This window comes from Watersipora subatra, chromosome 11 (genome assembly GCF_963576615.1).
Source record: "Watersipora subatra chromosome 11, tzWatSuba1.1, whole genome shotgun sequence".
Lineage (NCBI taxonomy): Eukaryota > Metazoa > Bryozoa > Gymnolaemata > Cheilostomatida > Watersiporidae > Watersipora > Watersipora subatra.
The window spans coordinates 6664475-6689413 of NC_088718.1; the positions used below are offsets into that span (position 1 = coordinate 6664475).

The 24939-nt window shown below is 35.6% G+C and overlaps 2 protein-coding genes across 4 annotated transcripts; one reads left to right on the top strand and one right to left on the bottom strand.

Moving 5' to 3' along the window:
* The first annotated feature begins 341 nt into the window (after window positions 1-341).
* On the top strand, window positions 342-8065 carry LOC137408414 (ATP synthase F(0) complex subunit B1, mitochondrial-like). The gene is made up of 7 exons (XM_068094937.1): window positions 342-439; window positions 1033-1137; window positions 1220-1375; window positions 3636-3799; window positions 6942-7099; window positions 7420-7570; window positions 7789-8065. Exons 1-7 carry the CDS (start codon window positions 403-405, stop codon window positions 7855-7857), a joined length of 840 nt encoding a protein of 279 aa, XP_067951038.1. The 5' UTR covers window positions 342-402; the 3' UTR covers window positions 7858-8065.
* Window positions 8066-10177: 2112 nt separating this feature from the next.
* LOC137408504 (serine-rich adhesin for platelets-like) lies at window positions 10178-23696 on the bottom strand. Of its 3 annotated transcripts, XM_068095055.1 has the most exons (10): window positions 23592-23696; window positions 22865-23013; window positions 21959-22106; window positions 19442-19537; window positions 16663-17218; window positions 15036-15227; window positions 13572-13745; window positions 12964-13130; window positions 12804-12841; window positions 10421-10544 (listed from the first exon to the last, which is right to left on the bottom strand). In XM_068095055.1, exons 2-9 carry the CDS (start codon window positions 22969-22971, stop codon window positions 12821-12823), a joined length of 1461 nt encoding a protein of 486 aa, XP_067951156.1. In that variant the 5' UTR covers window positions 22972-23013; window positions 23592-23696; the 3' UTR covers window positions 10421-10544; window positions 12804-12820. The 3 variants fall into 3 exon arrangements, with proteins under 3 accessions (XP_067951155.1, XP_067951154.1, XP_067951156.1); XM_068095054.1 differs by lacking the exon at window positions 12804-12841 and having other exon boundaries at window positions 10178-10544; window positions 15009-15227; window positions 19442-19522; XM_068095053.1 differs by lacking the exon at window positions 12804-12841 and having other exon boundaries at window positions 10180-10544.
* Between the last annotated feature and the right edge of the window lie 1243 nt (window positions 23697-24939).

A 24939-nucleotide genomic window follows, 5' to 3' on the forward strand; every position in this document is an offset into this window, starting at 1 on the left:
AAAAATGTCCAACAAATTTGATTTAATACATTTATCATGTAGCTAAATAAAATTTGTTTTAGGTGTCTTATATGTATTACATGTAGTCATCACCAATTTATATTGGTGATGATTAAATGTGCATTTATCGTACCGGCGAATTTTGCCGTCCGCACCAATCTTATGGCAGCGAATCTGATTAGCTTCACGTTTCTCACCTAACAAGCCTTTATTTGTAACATTGTAGCGCGCGTACAGTGAAATCGATTAGTAGTCACATTTGTTAGGATCTCGAACTGCACCTAAAGTGGTTAATGTCCACTGCAATTAGCGTTCGAACAATTGTCGAACCTTTACTACGCTACGAGCAAGTTGCACACTGCCGGATATCAGTCGCTACTCGCTGGGCTTGAACTGTGTATAATGCCGGCTATGTTTTCTCGACTAGCCTTTCGCAATGGTACGTCGATAGACCACTTTAACTTTGTGTTTGCTTAGTAAAACAATTGTATCTTTTTAGAATTTTATTTTTCAAAATTTGGTTTTACACATCTTTCCGTTGCTCGCATAATTTTGTTCTTATTATCTTATGAAAACTTATGTTCCCTGGAGACGAACTTCTCGATGTATCGATAGAGTTGCTGTGTCAATAACATTTATTTATTTGATAGGACATAGTTAGTAATTATTACATTTTTACTATTTTTGTGCTGAAAAGCTTGCAAAATCTGGTTTAAATTTTTTAATGTACTGCTAAGCGTAAATTGTCAGGTTCTGTATTACAGAAGATCCGCTAAACAATTCATTAGCTGGCAACTCATTATCTGATATAGTCATAATTATGTTGTCTAGTATATTGTTGCTGTTTTTGTGGAAGGTAACACAATTTGCTACACTCTTTTATTGGCGTCAACTTGGTACGCTTTTAGATTATCAAACTGGAGATATCTGTTCTTCCCATAATTGATTTTTTTGCGGTTTTTGTTGTGTAGTTTTTGTCTATAAGCATATGTAGAATCTGTTTGAATCGTGCTTACTTTCTGTTATTATCAGGCCTGCAACTGTCAGCTACACTGAGAAGTGGGCAAGTACAGCCATTGGTTGCTGCAAAGTTTCACACAGATACTAAAGATACTAAGAAGACAGAGGAACTCATTAGTAAGTTTTGTGTATTTAACAGACCAAACATCGTTATGTAGAAGTTTGATCATCAAACTTATTGCTTTCTTTTCTTGAACAGAAAGATGGGATGAGTGCAACCAAAAGTACTTTGGGCCACATAGAGACCTTGTCAATCATCCCCACCCAGTTATGGGTGACAGTGCACCACCTACAACTTTATATTTTATACCCAGGTCATGGGTAGATGCTCTCTATGAGAAGACTGGCGTGTCCGGTGGGTTTATCAATCTGTTCATTAAACTAGCCATATATCATCTGTCCTTGCAATTACATCTATAGGTCAAAGGTCAAATTACATCTGTAGGTCGAACCAAGGTTATGTTGCTTTACTTGTTTGTGTTAGATACCTTGACCTAATTGTTAAAACTAATTTGTTGTTCGCATTATAATTTACAATCAAGTCAACCTTAGTTTGTTTTCAGACATTTTCCTAGTTCTTGTTTCGAGTCATTTAATGTTAGAGTCGGTGTACTGGTCATCACCTAATTGGTATTGGAAATCAGATCCATGAATGTCAACTATTGTGAACTGCAACGCTTTACCAAAAATAAATAATAGTGGTGCCCAGCATTGCTTCATATGGGGTTTTAGCAATGTTTTATGCACACTTGAACCTCAATGTACAAAGTTAATCTGTTCCAATATATGTTTTGGATATTAAAACCATCATACATGCATGTTGTTCAAATAATTTTAAAGCTAAAAAGTAATAATAATACAAGCTAATACCGTATAGGATTTAAACAAATAAATTACATCAGACCATAAAAATTAAATCTGAAAGCCTCTATATGTAAATTAATATATAAGTCACTCTACTTGCAAAACTGTTTCGTTAAATGTAATATATTCACAATTATTTGTTTGCTCAACTTTCACCTCACATGGTGATCATAACTGGGTCTTGACTGTGCTCTCGATTTTTCATGTAAGGTACTTACAATACTTTGTGTAAAGTATCATCAACATTTCATGTGAAGTACTCACAATTTTCCTTGTGAAGTATTAGCAATACTCTGTATTAGTTACTAGTGATGCTCAATCAATTGCAAGCAAACATTTTACTCAGTCACTTCGTTGTGATCACTTAGATATGTTGCCTAGATAATGATCATTTATGGCCGGGTCTTCTGGAGACAGCATGGTTTATCATTCTTTTGTTGCCTTAATTGATTGCAGATGGCATATTTAAAGATGGGCTTACACAAAATTTTAGTGAATTCAATCAAAAAGTATCAGTGATTTTCTATCATTTGCAATCTTTTCTCAAAATGAAGTGATCTGATTGCCAGGATATTTCAAGATTAAATTTTAAAAAGCTTGATCGCGGTTAAAACGCCCAGAAGAAAAATGCCCGCGAAATGATGTCACTTTTGCTTGATCTGATTGTTTTAACTGCCATTGAGTTTTGTCGATTCTTGAAACATTCGGGCAGTAAGATCATCTCAAGCATGAAAAATAATAATGAAATGGTCAAATAAATAAGTTTTGCCCAAGTTCATATTTAAAGGTTGACTTGCAACAAAATTCACATTACAGTTATTTGGTATCAAAAGATTCACCATGTTTTACTCTGCTGTGTTGTAGGTGCAAAATATGTGGGAATGTGATTACAAGCTCTTAAAAGCTCAAAAACGAAAAGCCGCCGAAGATCGGAATCTCTTTATTTCGATGACATAGCCATGAAATTTGGTTATTGTCTTGTCACGTGATGTTCTCACGTGAATTGAAAGGCTAATAAAAAGCTCAATATAAAACTTATCGTAGCACTAGTTTATGACAAACACTTCGGGTTTTACTGAAGACCCCGTATCAAATATAGATGCTCGCTACTTTACAGTTTCGGTTTGGTCTAATCGTCTAGTCGTAATATGATCATGTGACCCAATACTTCGCAAATAATTTTTGCAGCACTTTTCGATTATCACAAGTGACCAACAGGCTCGTCATGATTATCAGACAATGATATGTACTCCTTCAAGCTAAGGCTAAAAAATTAAACAAATTTTTATGGTAAGTTATAGGTATCACTGCTAAAAGTGACAGCATTACGATGACATTAAAATAGACGCCTAAGACATGGTTTTATTGAATGCTTGAAGTATATTTGTGAAAATATTTCGACGAATAAGGTTGCATGAGTGTAAACAAACCATCTACCACAGCTACGTCACATTTGAGTTGTTTTGGAAAGAGAATCTAAACTACGGCGGTCTCGTGTGGCTGCGATTTTCTGTTCGTTTTTGAACTATTAAGAGCTTGTAATCACCTTTCCACATATTTTGCATCTACAACACAACAGAGTAAGACATGGTGAATCTTTTCATATCAAATAACTCTAATGTGAATTTTGTTGCAAGTCAACCTTTACCATCCGTCATGTTGCATCTACTCTTTGTTTATCAATCATTACAGCTCGCAATGTTCATGTTTAAGTAGTGTTTCTTCATGCTCGATTAGACTTGTGGCTGTAGGTCCATACTTCACCTTGGCTGGCCTACTCACCTTTGTCATGTCTAAAGAGATATGGGTTGTGGATCACAGCTTCTTTGAGTTCCTCGCGTTTTATGCTGGGATTATCTACATCATTAGAAAATTTGGCAACTCTGTAGAGAAGACTACCACTTCAATTGCTGAGGTAGGCACGTCTGGTTTTCTTTTGTGACATATCTAATGGAAAAATGGCCATCATTGTGCTGAATGTTAGTCAATGATTGTCCGACACCGAGAGCAAACTCCAATACTTCACTGTCTGTTTGACATCATATGCTGGTCTTATCATAGTTGACATGATTTCTTTTTTACTTCTGAACAAAACTATTTGGCTAAATGTTACCAAGTTGCTAAAGTGACAGAGTATACACACTTTCTGTAAAATTCATTACATGAGAGACACATTCTTCGTAATTAAGAGTAATTTCCTCTTGCGACTATTTATAGTCGCTAGCCTTGCGCAGTAGCCACATACCTTTGACACACACGAATTGTTATTGTCATACAGTCATGTACAAAAGTATAGGACCCCGCCTACAATAATATAGTATTTCTGAAATATACAAAATTAGTTGTAATTTGTCTTAAAAAAGACAAGAACACAAAAAACTTGGTATCATTTTAATACTCAGAATCTCCTCTATCTGTTTTTTTATTCGCTAAGAACGATACTTTGGCTGTTACGTTGCTGAACAGTGTTATATGTAAAAAAATTTTACTCAATGCTATTTTGAGAAATGAATGCTTAAAATTTCAAAAATGACTGAATATATACTGGTAGGAAAGTAGAAATGCCAAGCATTTGAGATAACCAAAGAATTTAACGCAATGGCTTAAAAGAAAGTATTACCACCTATTATCTTTATCTAATGTTTTTTTAATACAGAGCAGATCTCATCACGCAATAATTTTATGTGATTAGGAGCAATAAATTTCAACTCGCAAATGCAAAAACATCACAGAAAATTGTACATTGTTAAGATTAAAATGATATATAATTTTATTTTAGTTGACTATATTGGGCTCATTGAGTCCCATTATTCAAGTATATGAAGATTATTGGACGGCTTCATACTTTTGCGTCCGCTAACAGAAATACTGTTTCGGGCTAGACGTTGTCTTGGTTTGGTTTTTTCCTAGGATTTTATAAAAAGTTATTAGACGGCCTAATTTTTCGTACAAAAGTAATTCTTATAATGGATGTAGTTATCGGTACATTTTATCGCATTTCACATACTCTTTGCCAAGAATTAAGATCACCCTGTACCAGTTTTTATCAGTGGGCCTACTAACAACTTGATATGCTAATGTGGTAGTTTGATAGTCAGCAAAGCTAAATGTTACTTGAATTCTTGTTTTGTTTTTCATTAAACTCGTTTAAAAAAGGCACAAGCAAAATTTCGAATTTTTAATTGCAGTCTAAATACAAAACCATCCTATTTTAATCCGCATCAAACATAGGCTTATCACTTTGAAGACAAACTGAGAAAGGCAAATCCAACATTGCTTTTAACAAAACGATGTTCGATTTAAACAACCTTTTCGTACGTTTAGTATGAAAAGGTTGTTACTCTACAAAGTTGGTATTATTCTTGTGTCGCCCCTCTGTGAGTTAATGTGCATGTTATCAGGGGTTAATGTGCATGTTATCAGAGGTTAATGTGCATGTTATCAGGGGTGCAATAGGGGCACAGTTGTCAGATTGGTAGGTTCTAGTTCGAGTACCATGTGTCCAGGTTTCAAATATGATATAAACTGCAAAAAATCGTTAGCGATATTTTCATTTAGCTGATTTTGGATGCAGGATTTGTAGCGTAAGATTTTGGTTGTTTTTATCCATTGTAAAAATCTATACTGTACCCGAGTCACTGCTCCTCGGCATTAGGAAAAGCTTCATACAGCCTCTGATCAGCCAATGTCACATAAGGAGCAAGTTTTGGTGTAGTCACTTTGAATAGCGATTAGCAAAGGGGAGGCAAATGAACCATTTGTTTCTATGGATACTAGCATAATGACATACAGCCAATTCAATGAGCTATTATGAGTTTTGTAGATTTAAAATGTTATATTAGTAGCTAGATTTAATAAGTGGATTTTTCTGTTGTTATAAGGGTAAGTTATTGTCCATTGCATTGTTAGCGATCAATTTTATTTATCAATGCCATTCATTGTTGCTGCTTAGCTGAAGTGTTTAAAGAATAAACTTTTACTATCTGTGTTACCCGTCGTTGCCCGGGTATTAAAAATCAGCTTATAAACAATGAGAGGTAATGAGAATTGCCTGCCATTTGCTATTAGCCTGGCACATTGCCGATGGAAAATATGAGTAAGCTTACTAATAAGAGCTACCGCTTCTCATCACGTTACGCCTTAACTTTGTGTCATGACTGGAAGCGGTAGCCTATTTGCTCCCATATAGCGACATATATTGCCTAGTTTTCCTATCAAGCTCGTGTGGTTTAGTTAGTAAGGTGTTGGACTGGTGAACAGGAGGTACTGAGATCAAATCTTCTGCTTTACAGATTCTTTATACCAAGATTTTAATAGCTGTAGATGTTCATTTACAACCATGGTCGACCAACATTGAGAAATATATATATTGATTTAAAAACAGAATTTCCATTAATAACAGCTCAAGTTCTTGTTTCCTCAGTTGAAATCATTATACCATTCATATTATGTTCTTGAAATCATATTGGATCGACGTTAACACTCGTTTGAAGGTATGTTGCTGCACCATGGTCGCCATTTTTGTCACAGTTCTGGTCATAATGCTAGCACTTAGCCATCACTCAACAGGCAGCTTAGGAGGCTCTTTGAACTGAACTCGAAAAAAATTCATCTAGTGTAATTTTCACTGGTTATTCCATTTTTCTTTGAAAACCAACTTCATTTAACTGCTACTTTTTTGTGTGATCTTCCCACTTGAACCAATTCACATAATTCGTGGTCATTTAAATTTTTTGTAAAAGCATTGGTTTAAGAATGAATAAAACATATTTTGGTAATGTCCCATGTAAACATTTTTAATCTTTGAAAAATTTTCTATTTGTATTATTTCTATTATTCTTGATTGGCTAATTTTGTTGCTTGAAGTGTTTTATTGCACCTTCTCTCATCTTCTTTCAGTCTAAAATGCTGTTTTCTAAGCGCAACACAGTTAGTAGTTTTGAAATACCAAAATTTGAATCATCACAAGGTTTTGACACAAAAACAAATTTCATCGACATTACGATTGGATGAGTCCCGCAGGTACAAACCTACAAGTGGATATTTTCTCGTTGCAGCTCTACAACGACACGAAGTTTGGTATTCCCATGAGGAACACGCGTAGTGCATTTACTGCTGCTGTGGGTAAGATTGACACAAAGATTGATGAAGAGGCGCGTCACTCTTATGTCTATGATGTTCAACAGGAAAACGTTGACTTGCAGTTGGAGGCAAGGTGGGCTTTTTGTAGCATCTCCATAATTTTCTTATTTGTTTTGGAACACTTTGATTTCCAGCTCGAGGTGGACTTACTTCTCAGTTCCATCTTAATTTTCCTATTTTAATCAAATGAAACGTTTATCATTTGCTTGTTTTGTGGTTTTTGGTTTAAAAGTTTAATTTTACCGAAAACTAATGAAAGGTAGCCATTATTTTATTGAAAGACAAGTCTTTCAATCTTTCTTTGAAAGAAAGATGTCTAAAACGTCCTCCATCATGACATAGCCTAGCCTAAACATATATCTAGTGACTAGCTATTTTGTCATCTTTTTACAGGTACAGAGAAAGGGTGGCACAGGTTTACAGTGCCGTGAAGAGGCGACTTGACTACCAGGTTGAATTGGTGAACACTAGGAAGAGGTTTGAACAGCAGCACATGGTCGATTGGATTGTTAACAGCGTTGTGCAGGGCATCACACCTAAACAGGTACTGTCATCCGTCTTTTTGTTAATGAACCTGTCAGATTGCCCAGGACGAAAATACTTTTTTAAATTGACTATTTCATTAGCAAAAGCAAAGTTATGCATTGTTTTGTTCTCTGCTGCGTCATTTCCTAGTACACATTGCTTAGTTCGTAATAATGTCTATATGGAAGTTGTCTTCTCATAATAAGATTATTGTTCATATATTGCTATTGCTTGTAGGAAAAAGATGCTATTGCCAGCTGCATATCTAACTTGAAGGCCCTGTCAAAGTCTGGAACAGCCGTATAAACATTTACCTATTATATATTAGTGCAGTGTTTCTTTTCCAAGTTCTGATAGGCTGAGGAAATTGATGTCATATCCTGTAGCATTGAGAGATGCTACGGATGTTGTATATTTGATACTATATTAAGGTGTTTGTGAGTTGTTTTTTGAAGTAAGTTACATTGCTCATTTAGCTTTGTATTAAAATAAAAATGGTTCAGCTCTGAAACTGTTGTTAGTCTACAAGCTTGCCTCCCGATGTCCAAACAGTTGCATATACATGTATATGCAACTATGTACCTATACATGCATGCGTATGTATGTATTAGTGAGATTGGGATGACTTCACGTTTAAGCGCTCAACTTAAGAAAGGAGCTAGAATAGAACAAGGTATAGAAACTTTATACCTTGTTCTATGTAAGTATTTGTATATGTATGCAGTACATGTATAGTAATGTACGCATGTACTAGCTCTACACCGACATTGCACGGGTAATAAAAAAGTTTTTGCATAGACAATTTATTTTTAATTGTAGCTAAGTTTCTTTCTTCAACGATTTTGAGTAACTCAAGCTAGTTAATCTTACTATAATAAGAGCCATCATTATAGCTTAACCCAGCGTTAGGAAAAAGATTTCATCATGCTCTTTAAAGGTTTACTTGCAACAAAATTCACATTACAGGTATTTGGTATCAAAAGGTTCACCGTGTCCTACTCTGTTGTTTTGTAGGTGCAAATTGTGGAAATGTGATTACAAGTTCTTAAAAGCTCAAAAACGGACAGTTAATCCCAGCAATGATATACAGATATACAGGGGGGCTGTATATCATTGATCGCAGCCATCACAAAAACGCTGTTGTTTGAAATCTCTTTATTTGGCTGACGTACGTACTCCAACAGTTTGGTTATTGTTTTGACATGTGATGTTATTACATGAAATTAAAGACCAATAAAAGGCTTGATATATAAACGCGTACTAGTTTATGAAAATACTTCGGGTTCTACCGGAAAGCCCGTATCAAATATAGATGCTCGCTACTTCACAGTATCGTTTCGGCCTGGTCTCATCATATAGTCGTAATCCAATCCTGTGACCCATAATCGCGCGAACAGTTTCCGCACCATTTTTCGACTATCGCAGGTGACCAACAGGCTTCTCATGTTCATCAAAGGATGGTATGCACTTCTTCAAGCTAAGGTTAAAAAATTAAACCAATTTTTATATTAAGTTTTAACGTTTCAGTGCTCAAATGACAGCTTTACAATTATGATGAATTAGACGAGTAAGGACAATGGACATGGTTTTATTGAATGCGTGAAGTATGTTTGTGAAAATATTTCGGCGAATGAGGTTGCACGAAAGTGTAAACAGAAACCTTCGTGTACAACTACGTCCCATTCGAGCCGTTTTGGAAATGGATTCCAATCTACGACGTTTGTGAGCTTTTAATAGCTTGTAATCACATTTCCACATATATTGCACCTACAAGACAGCAGAGTAAGACATGGTGAATCTTTTAATATCAAATAACTGTATTGTGAATTTTGTTGCAAGTCAGCCTATAAGTGTGCCAGCTGAAGTGTAAGTATTTTATCCAATCGGCATTAAAAGTTGGCAGGTGTAATAAGTATGCACAATTATTCCATTATAGAACAAATTAGTCTCATGGCCTACTGGTTTAGCACGTTAGACTTCTAACCTGTAGGTTCCGAGTTCAAATCCTGGTCGAAACGCATTTTTCGTTATTAAAACTCGCTATAACTGGACACACCATATGACTAACACTGAGGTTTATATATAGATATGTGGTATATCAGGTGGTTATTTGCTTTTTCTGTTAGTCTATATACCTATTGAAGGGTATTAATAGGACTATATAATGCTCTCTTGAAGTCAGTAGAGGTGATTAAGACCGTCTATGGTTGTGGCTTATATATGATAGCAAATCTCCAGTCAGTTTGATCTCCAAGCAGTTGTCTGCCATGAGTTTGTATCGATCTACCTCCATTTTAAATTACTCTTAGCTACATCTCTTTAGTGGAGGCTAGGTCTTCCAACTACATCATGCAATCACCAAAATATTCTCATGCATTACGTTCATTCTGTATGTATGAAATGCTGAAAATTCACTTGCAACAACTAAGTTCATGAATAGAAGCATCACAAATACCAAATTGCTACGTACACGTTGTACATGTGTTGAAGAGGGAAGTTTTAAAACAATTTTTGTTGCAGTTTGAACTGTGACATAACATGTATGTACTGAGCTATTTCTTTAGTTTCTCAGACTAAAGCTTGGAGCAGCAGGTCAACATTTGGAGTAACGATACCTGCGTTACAACACCTTTCTAAATTTACATACCTTTCTAAAGCAAACTTAGCCAAATGTTTAGACCATAATGGTAGCTACAGCTATTATATTTCTGTGATAGACAACAAAGTAACAAGTTACAACAGCCAATGAACGGATAGCTAAAATTTAGATCAGGGACCAAATTGATTCAGTATTTCTGATCCCAGCTAGAATTTTTTATGCCCCCATCAGTCCTGTCTACGGGTCGAATATATTGTCGAATATAGTTAATGTCCTTTGCTACTTCAGTCAGTGGCTGCATTGACTTCTCCCTTTCGATAGGCTCAACTATAACTATTGGTTGGATATCAGATAGTTCTAGAACATTCTTGCTCTCACTCTTTTGTAAAACTTTCTACAACACCAAAATAAAAGTTAATGATAATGTGTGCAATTTAAATTGTTCCATATAAATTTTAGAACTACAAATCCCTAAAGAGTAAGTTTTTAAATAAATCGCATTTTGGTTTTTAAAATTTTCAGTTTTTAATATGCAAATGATTGAAGTAATTGATGTTTTCTAATATTATCTATGCTTTGGTAAAGCTTCCCTAAAATGTAGTTTGGTTCAATATGGCCATAGCAATGAAGGGCAGTCATTTTTATACAAATTTAATCCTTCACGAGATGCACTTTGTAAGTTAAAACCATTGTGTGAAGAAGCAGACATTCTTGACAGAAAACTCTTTGATTGGTTCAATTTGTTCGCAAGCCCAAAAACCTGGGATAATTCCCTAATAAATATCAAGGGTAATTACAAAAAATAGGTCTACATTATATAAAACTAATTAACAAAAGTTTTAAGTTGATATAAAGCTAATTTAATAAAGTAATAGTTAATAAAAAGTGTTATGCACTTTATAAACATAGCTTACCAATGCGTAGGCTCAATGGGATCAGAGAGAAATACAGGAGGAGAAAATTTACTATAGCAAAAATAATCTTAGATTTTTATTATTTTCATATTTCTCACATGTTATTTTTAATTTTCACAAAAATTTTCTTCCATTCTCTTATTAAGCTGTGATGCTTTTAATTTATATGTTAAAAACAATGATGTTAAGGCAATAGTAAATAAACGTTTGATTTTTCTGGCTGGCACTGTGCAATGCTAAAGTTATGTGTAAAGATAATGTATTAATTAGTTAAATAGTTGTAGAAATACTCTACACTGGCATAGAGCATGAATGAGCGTGAATGGAAAGAGCGTGATTGACTTCACATAGACACACCTAGCAGATTGTTGCTCATGTACAGTCTATGACATAACCAAGGGTCAAGGCCAACTATAATCTCGGTAAAGTTTGAGTTTTGTAAACACGATAAAAAAATTGTCTTAAATAACCCACAGAGTTCTATGGCAGCAAATCAGCTAGCAGAACACAACAAGCAGTATAATTTAGTTGTAGCCGTCTATGCATTCCTAGCATCCACACTTCAAACTGTGACTAAACTGGGCCTACGCCACTGCCAAGGTAGAATTGTCACTGGCCTTCAACACCTTGTTCTAATTCGTTTTATATAAGTTTGTCTCATAGCCATAGTCAAACATAAACAGTTGTAATATAATATTTAAAGTACACTTGATGTAAGCTGATTGTGTATAGTCGGCTAGCAATTAGGGTTGGTGACACCCTCTGGCAGGTTGTGACACCTGGAGCACATGCCTAAGACATTCATGTTTCTTGCAGTGTGTTCCAAATTACAAATGCTGGCTGAGAGTTTTTTATCAGCCTGTATTAGGGGTAGGACCAGTCTAAACTATGAAGAGCTTATACCAAGGTAAATCTAGCATTAAACACTACACACACCCTTATTCACTATGTTTCCATGATGCAAATTTGGAATTGTGCACACACTGAGTAACCGTCCAATAAGCGTCTCAATGAACATATGAATGTTGCAGATTAACGCAGGTGTTTTGCAAAAAACATAGAATTTTACGCCAGAAGCAGTAGTGTCACATTCAGAGCGGCTCAATTCAAAATAAGAACGAATGAAGTGTGGAAAATAGTTAAAATGGAATAGTTTAAGTGGCATTTACTTACGCATCATCAGCAAATGCCGTTTTCACTTTTCGCAAGCATGACACATTTTGTAAAAAATTGGAAGTAACAAAACTCGTTTGACTTGGGAAATTTTGTCTTTTCCATCTTGAGAACCAACCGCGTCTTGGAAACATACTTATTAGCGTATTACAGAAGCACCGATGTTGATGTTGGAACTCTCTCAGTAAACACGCTATGCAGATTTCACCTTGGCAGTGAGCAAAAACATTTCTCTACATCAGTGACACCGTGGTACATTTGGTGAAATGTCAAGGTAGCCCAGAGCATAATTATACACTATAATCAATATTCAATTCATTTCTGGGTCACAAAAGTTAGACAAAAATCAGTACTTGTTGAATAATTCTGAATAGAAATCCAACAGTGAGTGAACCTATTCATGCATAAGTGCCAAATTATATTTGTTGTAGCCAGTATAAGCAGATGCTTGGCCATGCTGTACGTATGTACCACCACATCACTGATTCATGATTTGTAAAACATATTAATATTTCCAGCCTTTCTCTGAACCTAGCTATATGTTTGCCACAGACTACTTGCTATACCTTTTTGTTGTCAGCAGTTATTTTATCTGCTTCTTTCTCTGTAATGTACAGCACATAACATATGAACGTTTACAGTAATTGACTTTTCTGTGGTTTTCTTGAAGTTGTCTCACCTTTTTTTCTATACAAAAAGGTGAAACAACTCTTAGTTTAGTTTTACCTTTGTAATTTCGGAAGGAGCTGGTAAGTCAATTTTAGTAAAGAACTCCCCAATTTTTTCATCATTTTGTTCAACTCGTGATGCTTCCAATTTTAATATCTTATCTCTCTCTTGCTTGGCTCGGTTAGAAGGAGGCAAGAAATGCTTTCTCCTGTAAGCAGTAGCTCCTACAATCGAGAATCACAAGCCAACCCATCTAGATTATTTGTGCAAACCTTATAGGAAGTTGTTTTACCACAGCCTCAAAAACAAGGATTCCTCGCTGAAAGTAGACGACTCTGCAAGAACATATTGATGGCTTAAAGTGCAGCCTGAATAACAAACTGATCGATTAGTAGCAATTTCATAAGCAGATAACTCTTATGGGGTATACTTTTTGCTTAAACATTTGAATGTATATTTCACGTCAGTTGAAGTTGAATTTAGTCGCTCTATGCTACGACAGTGTGCTTTTACGTTTTTAAAACATCAACGTTGGTAGTATGAGTTAATATAACTAATGAAAAAATGTAGATTGATGAATAGGTAAAAAGGCTTTTAAGTTTAGAAACGATAAAAAAAGTTTCAAATTTTTAATAGCATTATGAACTGTGTTTACTGTTGCTAACCTTGTAAGAAGGCTCCGTTGCTCAGCTGCGTATAGTGATAGCAGTTCTCTGAATTGAGCACAGCTTTGCGATGTTCGTCTCTCAACTTGGCTAACTTTCTCCTTTCCGCCGCAATCGACTTGTTCACTTTTGATTTTTCTGGTGCTTGTTCTTGCGGCTCTAACTCTTCATTTCCTGCATAATATCCGAAGAACTGCCAGATTTCTATAATCTCCTTTTATTCAACCGAATACATCCTTGAACTATAATTCATTGTTGAATTATAGTCCAAAGTACTAGTTACCGTAACTCGATTAATTAAAGGTTGATACGCGAGAGCTATTTCCTTCGTGATGGAATAGGCTGAAGTATTTAATAGGATGATTGCGATGAAAGGAGGATTCAGAGTGATGTTTATCCGAGTGCGTTGTTCGCTCAGTAACCTTTTCACAACAAACATTCACATAATGGCTATTATAATGTGACGCGGGATGAAGATAGCTTAAACTCACAATTCCTCCAGCAAAAGAAGCAGTTGCGTACTTTTGGCACTTCGCCAACGTCATTTTTTAACAATTTCAAATGCGAAGTTATGGTTGTGCGTGTTACTGACATGTTAATGAAGTGATCCATCACATTTATTACATGCACGTCTTATTACACATAATGAAACCGAGACCGCTCTCAAATCAATTATTATCCTCGCAACCATGTAAACGAAATGAAAAAAGGCATAGATTGCATGATAAAAATGAAGCTAAGAGAAACTTGAAATGGAGGCAGATCTATACAAACCCGTGGCAGACGGGTGCTTGTGATCAAGCTGATTGTGATCTGCTATCAAACACAAGCCACAATCATAGACAAGCTTAAGGTACGGCCACTCGAGCCAATTTTTTTCGTTGGTTTTGACCGAAAACACGAAAAATACTGAATTATTCGGCTGAAATTCACAGAATTGTCAGAGCTGTGCATGCACACCGAAATCGTCAACGAAACGCTTTTACTTGGCAAAACAAATTATTAGCGAGCACGATTCTAGCAGCTTGTGCAATTTATATAGTCCGAGGCACATAACGCGACACGCAAAAAAAATGCCAAAGTAAATACGATGCAATTGACTTGGTTGAGCTAAAGATGACAACTTTTTCTACAACGGAACTTTTGCTGCTAAATAAAAATTGTTATTATTAAAAAAGAAACGATTGGTAGCCATGGTAACGATTGGTAGCCATAGTGTCCGAACGAGAAAAAACCAATAATAGCGCAATCTAAGCAGTTGCATCGCATGTACCATGTTCAATTGCATTAGTACTTTTATTGTGTGTTGTAATACGTGTCTTGGACCATACCAATTGCGAAAGCCGCTAAAATCGTGCTCAATGATAATTTATTTAGCCGATTAAAGGCGTTTCGTCGACGATTTCGGTGTGTAAACCTTTAGCTCAACTATGTGACTACTTCTCTCTGTTCTTGAATACTCACCAAAATCTTTGATCTCATACGGTTTGAGCTCTCTCGTCAGATTTTGTTTCTTGAGAAAGTCTTTCATATGCTGCTTTTCAATCTCAACTATGCGAGACCTGAGTGACATGGCTTTTTGTGCTGACTCAACGGTGTGACTATCTGGGCTGTTGCTTCTCCTCCCCATACTGCTATATCCTCCTTTGCTGGAACCTAGGGTAATAAAAAGAAACAGACACATTTTGATTATCACATCAACAATTAGTAACTTTGACAGCGGTAGTAAGCAGTATTAGACAGCAGTAGTAAATGTTGTCAACCTTTGTAAAGTTTTGTAAAGTAGTTGCCGAATGTAATTGTAAAGATTGTAATTATAATTTACAATTAGCTGTGAAGCCAGTTGACAACTTGTGAAGCTCAATATTTGTGTGTTTACAAACACATTTACATCATATTGTTACAAAAATTGAAGTATTTATGAGGAAAAAAACAAGCCACTCATGATAGATAATAACATTGAGTGCTTGCTATATGATATGGTTCTGTAGATATGGTTCTGTCAACGCTAATCTATTCATAGCTGCATAGTATACGTTTTTCTCTTATATGTGTGAGCGTATTCCTCGAAGATTGATTATGATGTCTGCTGAGCTTACTACAAGCAGAGGCAGTGTATGTTTTTGAGAGCATTTTAACAAACAATGGTTCTGTGATCTTGGCTGAGCATGTCTGCTTCCAGTGGCAAGGGAGCCTTGACAACTTGGGACATGCCTAGTAGCAGAGAGCAATTTAACATTAGATATCATTCCTGTCATCAACAGTAGTTGTTTCGGGAATTAAACCCCAAACTGTTGGTTGCAGGTCAAGAGTTCTAGACCACTAGGCCACATCTGTTGTTTCCTATTTTCTTCTATAAACCGTGCAAGAGAAACACGTGCAGTAAATGAAGTTTGCTATAAAAATCTATACTTGAACAGATGTTTGCATAGAGAAGTCTTACACAATTAATGCATGAATACTTTCACATTAAGCATAGAAAGTAGCAAAAGCTGAATAGGGTATCTCATGATCAGGGGATATTATTAATGTTGCAATATTGATAACCAAAAGTAGCCCGCCAAATGTCTTGAGAAGAAATCACTTGTCACTCAGAGAAAACAAGCATGCATGTATAACTAGAGCGTGTAACACTCATGAATGACTTATGAAGAATACCATAAACATGGATATGGTACGGTTGATATAATACTGATGGTTCAAACCCAATTGGTCTAATAGACCAATTTGTTCAAAAACATTTAGTCTGGCACCAAAATACCATTTAGTCTAACAATAATTTGTCCAAAATTGACGGAAAAACAAGGATGGAAATACGAAAACTTAAATTAGAGTGTTGTATTTAGTACGTAAGTTAAAATGGCAGAAAGTTTATTGGATCAAATGTATATTCAGGAAAGATTTTGCTCACAAAAAATGAATTAGATGAATTAACTTTGGACCAATCATCTTTGGACCAACTCTCCGAGAAATTGGTATTCGACAATCCGATGGACAATTCAATAAAGATACATTTTGATACAAGAGCTACCACAAAACTACTTCATATGACTGAACTTTATTAGGGATCCTGACTTAGAAACTCTCATACCTGCATAAGTGGATTTTGTTGTTTTGAACGACGTGACAGGAAACTCGTCATCTTTTCCTGTTAGACTTTCTCTAGACTTCATAGTATTTGATACTTGGTTTGACCCATTGGCAGCAGACTCATTAATCGGGGGAAGAGTTGGTCGTAGACTAGCTGTAAAAAACGCTTTTTGTGTAGTAGTTCGACTAGGAAAATCTCCGAATGGTCTCGTCGACGGAATTGGAGCGTCGCCCTCAACCTTAGCAAAAGTGTCTGTATCAGGGATAGAAGTATTATTCTGTCCATCATCTAACTGCTGATGTGCTGAAGTGGATGAAAACTGGGATTCTGTCTGAGCTGCTGCCGGTGTCAAAGTATCAGCACCTGAATTAGACACAGACATTGCAGACTCTCCATCCATTGTTGAAGCAGATGGCTCTTTTGTCCCTGTCTCATGCATAGCTTCCTCAGTAACTGTACTAGTCTCTAATGCTTTTCTATCTTCCGGTGGTGAATTTGCAACTTGAATCTTTTCTATTGGAGAGAGTTTTGTACCTTGAATATCTCGTCGTTTTATCTGTAATCATATACTGTTGAGTATGCAATGCGTGTATAATTTCATTAGCAATGATAATTCTCAAAAAGAAAAATATGATGTTTTTCATTACATACCATGACAAAGAAAAAAGAAATGAAAAGGCAGAAATCAGGAATTACTGAGAGAGTTGAACAGACATATTTTAAAAGTTGATAATCTAATAGTATTGCGGGAGAGTCAGGATAGTGAATTGTAGGTGTCAGTAACAGAAAGTTTATAAACTGAAACACATAAGGGTGGATGTAATGTGATAACGCAATGCAATAAGTAATGTTTATAAAATGCTACTTCTGGTCAGTCTTTTTCTTCACCAACAGATGTTGATGAAGAACGTAAATAAATATTAATATATAAATAATAACAAACATAAATATTAATATCCTCCTAAAAACTTATTTCTTTCTTAAACCTACTGCTAATGCAGAACAGCTAAATCTAGGCTTAAGATTGAAAGGAAGTAAAATTTTCATTTATAATTATGCTACATCGGCATGAATGGTGACCAAAAGAAAAACACACATATTTGTGTGTCAAACTGTATTCAATATTGGTCATAGTTGTATTTATGTATCTTTCAGTCACAAAGAACAGCTTTAACATATGCAATTGCCATACAGATCACAAGCTGCTGCAGAACAAAAGTTGTTAAACATTGAAAACATGCTCAATGCTGTATGGTAAAGGTTTTCAGACAAAACAAAGGTATTGCAAGTATCTGAATTGTCAGGCAATATAGTTTGTATGTTTGGCTATTTGTGTTTAAGCTGAAAGACTTTAACAAGCTGGTTTTAACAAGCTTTAACAAACTTTAAATAGCTGGTTTTTAGGTAGTCATCATGGTGACAGCAGTCCAAGTTTCTGACTCTAATTTTTATAAAATTGATATAAAAGGGTTTATGGTGCAGCTGGTGTGCAACTAGTATAACCTATGCAAGTCTAATGATTGATGGAAAGGTATTACCATAAAACCTTTAATTTCCTGCGGAGAAACAATTTCACGCAAACCTTTTTACTTAACAGTCTTCCACTCATGATGGTTTCCAACTTTCTCAACTCTATAGACTTTCTAATAGTCATTAAGACCTGTTTTACTTGAAGGCATTTATAATCAATAATCATAAACAATAGATGTTCATTGTGTGTTTTAAATATCATATAGGATTAGATTGCTGTGCAATCATATTCAAGTGCTGACAATGCGTATCAATGTTAGCTATTTTACAGTTTAACTGCCTGGGAATTTATACGGAGACTTTATCGACGGCTGATATTTATTGACATTTCGATATTTGAGTAATTAGCAAGTGCTTGCAGGTTCTTGGAAACTCTTGACTGCTCCCCTTGTATTGTATAATAGCCAAAAATAGGTCCAGTTTTCTATTAAGAGCGGTTTAAGGGATTTAATTATTTGCGTTTCTATTGTAATTGATAGCTAATATTTATCCTTCCAATCGCCGCTCTCTACTTCACATCTTTCTCACCGATCTATTCTCTTTTTCTATTCTTAATATTTTTCTTTTCATTCAACTTCATGACATCAAATCCTGTTTTTCAACATAATCTATTAGTAAAAAGGAAATAATCGCAGTGTAATAAGTTTCTGATCCTCTCCTACAGACAACTTTAATAACCAATGTATTGATCTTCAAGCTGTGAACTCTACCAGTCCTGATAAATATTCCATTAACTTGGAGAGATATGACATTTCTTTTTGTTTGAAAAGTGCTGACTGTTTGCTTTACAATTGGCTGTCAGCGGTGTGTTTGCTTTGTAACAATTGAAAAATTTGATTAGATTAATATATCATGCATTTAATTAAATAAGTCTGACCAAATAGTCTTGAGATAGCACCTATCCGAGGGTTTCACCTACCTGAGGGTAGCACCTACCTGAGGTTGACACCTATCGCAAGATCGAACCTGCCTTGATACTATACTCAGCTTGAAGTTATACTTGCCTTAATGTGGGACCTACTTTAAAATTGCATCTTTAAAATATAGTTAACTTAAATTTACACATTTGCATTAAAGTTACACTTTCTATAGGGTCACACCTATGTTAAGGTTTCACTTCTCGCAAGGTTGCACCTACCTACAGGTTACACTTACCTGAAAATTACAATACCTAAGTTAAAGTTGGATCTATCTCAGGGCTATATATCCTGCTATCGTAAAAATATAAAGACCCTTAAGCCGCAGGTACCTTAAGGCTATGATGTGATGCTGTCGTGTTATCCCTTAGATTCTGTTGATAGAGCTGGTAAGTGTCTTTCACCTTCTGTCGCTGTATCTGAACAATCTAAATATACAGGCGGTAACAGCATCAGCAGTAGTAACAGTATCAGCAGTAGTAACAGTATCAGCAGTAGTGATAGTAACAGAAAAAAATTAGGAATAATAGAAAAAACGTTTTAAAAATCTTGAACCTCACAGAAGTTTACATCTCAGGCAACCATCACCATTGCTGAGAGTATGAACTATAGCAATAAAGATAGTAGTAACAATAGTAATAATTTCAACTGTATAGCCAACATGCAGGGGCAGATGCTTGAGGCCCGAGCATGAAAAAAGAACAGAGGTTTTCAAATCGAATCAAAACTGTGTAGACTGGTAGAAAATTTTTAGGAGTGAGGAATTGTCAGCTACTTGCAGAGAATGCGTGTGTGACTGTCTGCACCGAAGGGTAAATTCTTTCGAGTCAAGGTTGATGTTGGTATAAGATAAAATTAAAAAAGCAGTGTTGAAAAATGAAGATGTAAAATCGTGTTGTGACTGGATCTGATGAGAAAGGAAGCGACATCGCAGACTAGATGCAGACACGGCTCACTCTAATGACAAGATCAAGGTGAAGCGGGAAAAATTTCAACCCAACTGGCTTATACAATTTGTAAATGAAGGCTAGAGAGTAGATATCATGTGAGTGGTTATAGGAAGCATCGGTGGAGGAGCATTCACGGTAAAGAAACAAATAAGATGGTACTTGATGCTGATGAGAAGTTAGTGCAGATGACATGGAGAGACGCAGATAATTGTGCTAGCAGTGAGTCGGAATATAGTGATGAGCGCTATCAAACATTGCGATAGCGCTCTAAAAAAATTAGAAAATGTCATCAAATTTTAATGGTGCATTATGAATAAAGGCCTTAGTCAGCTATATCACATCAGAATAACAACAATAATAATGAAATACATTTCGGTTTAATATATAACCAGTGAGTGCATCCAGTTAGTTCAGAAAAAAGTATAAGAACAAGCACGACTGTGTTACTGCAACTAGAATGGAGCCTCATAAAACGATTGGATCTCTCATTCCAGCACCTAGCATAGACATCAGACAAGAGTTGTGAAGTGTGCTAAAACTCTGAAGGATTTAATATCTATGTAGGCGAAATCATAGATATGAGATACCTATATCATCTTGGTAAAAAGGTAAAAAAGAGAATGCATTCTTGTTGATATAGTTGTTCTAACCAATGCCTATAACTAAAGTAAAAAAATGAAAGATGGAGAAATATCAAGACCAGAGAAGTTCCATTATTGAAAAACTTAATGAAATCAGTAGCGGCAATTTTTATCAGTGACCTTGAAACTATCATTAACACGATGATGCTTTTTTGCTCTACTGAAAGCAGATCGTTCATTTGATGTAACCCAGAGGTCAGATTGGAGGTGTGCAGATATTAGAAAAGTTTCAGATAATGAATATGTTAAAAGACAAAAATGTTCTGGTGATCGTAAGACCTCAAAAATGTTGCAGACTCTTGAATAACACCAGTTTTTCTGAAAAAATATAAACTGCAATAATAGTAATAGTAATAACAATAAGACACAGATTAGATTATTTTTGCTGTTCTGCTGGCAGATCTCTCAGTGAACGATTTTACTTTCTCAGACTATGAAAAGCAGCAATCCTCTTTCTGAGACTATATAAACTTACCGTATCTATGCACTCTATTTTCATGCACATTCTTGCTACTATAACAACACTTATGAAAGAATCATGTCTAAAAGAGCACAACTTCTGCTTTCCCTGTTGGCGAGCGGTCAGTAAATTACAGGACCCCGTAATATATTGACAAATTCATGGTACAGAGGCTCCAATGAAGGAATGCTACTAATACTGTACATGAACGACAATGAGCCAAATGATAAATACATGATTAAGACTTTTTTATCGTCAAATGTAGCAAACTGAGCTGTTTTTAAGTCAGTTTTATTTTTGTTTTGTTTTATTTAGCCCAGTTTTGTTAGCTCAGTGTTTTCAGTTCTGTTTTGAGCATGTTAACTCTACGGCCCACAAATTGTTCTCAGGTTGAAGTATAAACCTCTGGCAATAAATTTATTGACAGACAGAAAAGAGACCATAAGGACATCTCTATCCTAAACAAGGTCTTTTCTGAGGAACTCAAAGTTGACTATAATAATTTCTAATCTCCAATATATCATACAACACAAGAGGGTCTAATATTAAATACCATTACTACAAACTCCATGAAGCATTGGTTTTTCAATCGAACCATCAAATTTAAATCCCACTTTAAGTACATCGTAATTCGAATTGCTTAATGTCAACTCACCACATCTCCCAATAACGTTTTATTTCCTCAGGCCTAAATTGGTTGCAGGAATTATCCTCAAGCGAGAGACAAATAAATAAAGTTTAATTAAATCTAATTCTCAGAAATAAAACCAGACAGTAACAAGACTTTCATGTCCTTACCTTACACATTGTCTTGTAAGTGCTCTGCTGTGAACGATTCAGCGTCTCTATAGTGGCATGAGCATCTCTCAAGGCTTGCGCTAAATGTCTATTCATAGACGCGTTGATCGCTGTGTTGTAGGATTTGATGTTCTTGCTAAACTCAGACCTGCAAGTGAATTTTAACACCGCTAACGATTTGCCATCTACAGAAGTCGACATTTTCTTGCGTTGTCTTTCGATCACGTCGCTGTATGAACTGGTACGATCTCGTTACACTCACAAGTTCTTATCATTGATCAAACAATAACATGTTATTTCCTATTGAGTGATTGATAATGAACTCCAAGTATTGAGCAGCGATTGCTCAACAAATCGTGAGAAGAACAAATAATCAAAATTACGAGTGATGCAGTACAACGACACCTGGAATCTACTTCGAATGAAAACAGAGCCTCGGAACCAGGTTACTCATTGTCTTGAAATGCATGCTAAGTAAATTGATCATCTGATACATTCTTATAGAAATGAAGTTTGTTTATCATAATCTACACAAAGTTAAATTACATTGTAGAGTTGTTGAGTTTGTTGATAGAGGGCAGGAAACTCTTGTTAACCCTGTCACCAGGAGGTCAAGTAACTGTATAGTATATTTACTCTTTGTTGCTATATACTCCACCAATGTCATCAACCAGCAACTTCAAAAAGTATGGTTTGACCATATACTGTTTCAAAAAACAACTGCCACCCTAATTGCAGATTTGTCTGGAAACAGTAAGCTAACATAGAAATTCCTTTTTTTTATTTTCCATAAAATGTTTTCTCCAAAGAAACAGGCATCAAAAATCACCAAAAGCTTAGATATTATAGAAGTGACAGTTTCATCTTCCGAAATAGTAAAAGCGAAAAAATAACTATATATTTTACTTGCTATCGTGCACTGCTTGGAATCTGCGCATATCATCGCCTTTGGATGCGGGCAAACTCAACGCCCCTGCCTTATGAACTGGTTGGGCTCTCTTTGTTCCGAACATTCTGAAAGCTGGAGTTGTCAAATCTCTGTTATGTTAACAAGTCTGTAAGAATCATAAAGACATTAAACATTATTCTGACAATGACAGAATAGACAGATAATAGAAGTTATGCAATGATGAACTCTATGTTATTTAATAGATCTTAGGAATATTGCTTATGGTAGTGTTAGTAAAGTTCACCTCTGCGAATGGACCAGCCTCAGCTAAAATTAAACATACAAGATTGTAGCTGCGAGTCTTGAATCTATTTGTAGATCTGCACGCTATTGCCATGAGTTAAGAAAATTATTTTGATGAAATAATTTGACAAAACTTTTTCATCACCTTTAAGTTTTATAAAACTAAATGTTAATTATCTGAACTAGAAAAGCAGAAGGCTATGATGTTGTCTGAAATTAAACTCAACTCTGACCATTGGATGTTATAATTATCATGAAGTTGCCAAAACAATCTTCATCAATAAAGACCTAATTTAGCATCGTTCCACTGAAGACCTGTTATCCAGTCCACAAAAAAACACACAAAAAAACACAAAACCCTTCAAAGCTTTAAAATTTAAAAACTGACGCAACAAAGAAAGTATACATCGGTCAAGATATATAATACACATACCAACTTACTCTAGAAAGTGTGCAGTCCAATGTCTCGTTCACATATGACCTATATTTGCCAGACAGGCATCTCTTCACCGACAGTTGTGCTGACAGAGTGTCCAGTCACAAGAGACCTATGCACGAGTATGATACAACACGTGCGGACTTCACAATCTGCTCTTTCAATGGAGAACGGAATGGTAGCAATAATACAGAATGCCCTCGTGTAAACAGGAGTCAGGTTAGCCCAAGCATATTCCTATTAGCAAACACACGATTATTTTCAAAGGAATAATGTCGTTGATTTAATTAAACTAAACTGCTATTCAGCGTAACGATTACTCACTCTGTCAGGCTCAAACAAGTGCTTGTTTTTAGTAATGTTCACGGTTAATTTTTGATAGGAAAATAGAGCATTGAATGGTATGCCTTAGCGATGATGTCACACTGGCATTAAATATGGCTGAACTATTGTAGTCTGTGATCCTGGGCTTCATATCCATGATAAGTTATGTATGCGCTAATTTTTTAATTGAGGTTCTACTAAAGAACTATGGGAAGTAAGCTCTAAACATTTTTACTTGATGTGAGTCATAGATACTCTGTTAAATTAGTCAATACTTTTTTAAAGTGCTCTTTAGAACTTGTTGAAGAAGGACTGATATTCTGTAAATCAGCTGGAAGTAGCGTCTTCAACTGCCCGATTTAGCAAGAAAAATCGTAAGCGGGTTATCCATCCACCTGTTCAATTTGTATCGATCGCAGAAGGTCATCCAGTTCCTTTTTTACTCTACTATCATGGTCTTGTTAAAAGGCAATAATGATCACTAGGAGTTATCTGACCCTAAGCAATGCAAGCGGCTTGTAGTGTTATTGCCACGAATTGCAAATCTTGAGAGAAAAAAGTAAAAACCAGCTAAAACAAAATGTTATGATGTGATGAATTGTTTGTTTGAAAATATTAAAATTGTTGAGTAGATGTAAGACAAATGATAATGTTAATAGTGATGATAAAAAAGTAAGGACTTTCTCTTATCTAAATCAATAGAGTGCAGTGGAAATAATGACACAGTAAAGAGAACGACGCTTGCTCTACCAAAGTGTAATAAACTGAAGATTGGAGATGCCATCAACTGCACTTGCATGGCCTAACTAATAATCCATGTGATAAGGTATTAACTTTGAGCGACGCTTATCTGCCCAGGCGCAATGGAAGAACAAATGCTTTGTATTGATTTATCTCCTTGGGGGATTGATTGGGAGCAAAATGCCACATGGGGTTACATTCCCCCAGCTAAAATTAAGGGCATGTTCTCTGTGTGTGGCTCTTAGCTAAGGTTTAGTTTGTACCCTTCCAGAACCCCAGATTGATGTT

Excerpts from the sequence above, each read along its gene's own strand:
- LOC137408504 (XM_068095054.1), bottom strand. The coding sequence starts at position 22,971 with ATGTTCGGAACAAAGAGAGCCCAACCAGTTCATAAGGCAGGGGCGTTG. Across the intron at positions 13,746-15,008 it reads TTCAAGAACAGAGAGAAGTA|GAAATGAAGAGTTAGAGCCG; the intron begins GTCACATAGTTG and ends GATATTATGCAG. Across the intron at positions 13,131-13,571 it reads CAACGGAGCCTTCTTACAAG|GAGCTACTGCTTACAGGAGA; the intron begins GTTAGCAACAGT and ends TCTCGATTGTAG.
- LOC137408414 (XM_068094937.1), top strand. The coding sequence starts at position 403 with ATGCCGGCTATGTTTTCTCGACTAGCCTTTCGCAATG. Across the intron at positions 1,376-3,635 it reads TGAGAAGACTGGCGTGTCCG|GTCCATACTTCACCTTGGCT; the intron begins GTGGGTTTATCA and ends TTGTGGCTGTAG. Across the intron at positions 3,800-6,941 it reads CTACCACTTCAATTGCTGAG|CTCTACAACGACACGAAGTT; the intron begins GTAGGCACGTCT and ends TTCTCGTTGCAG.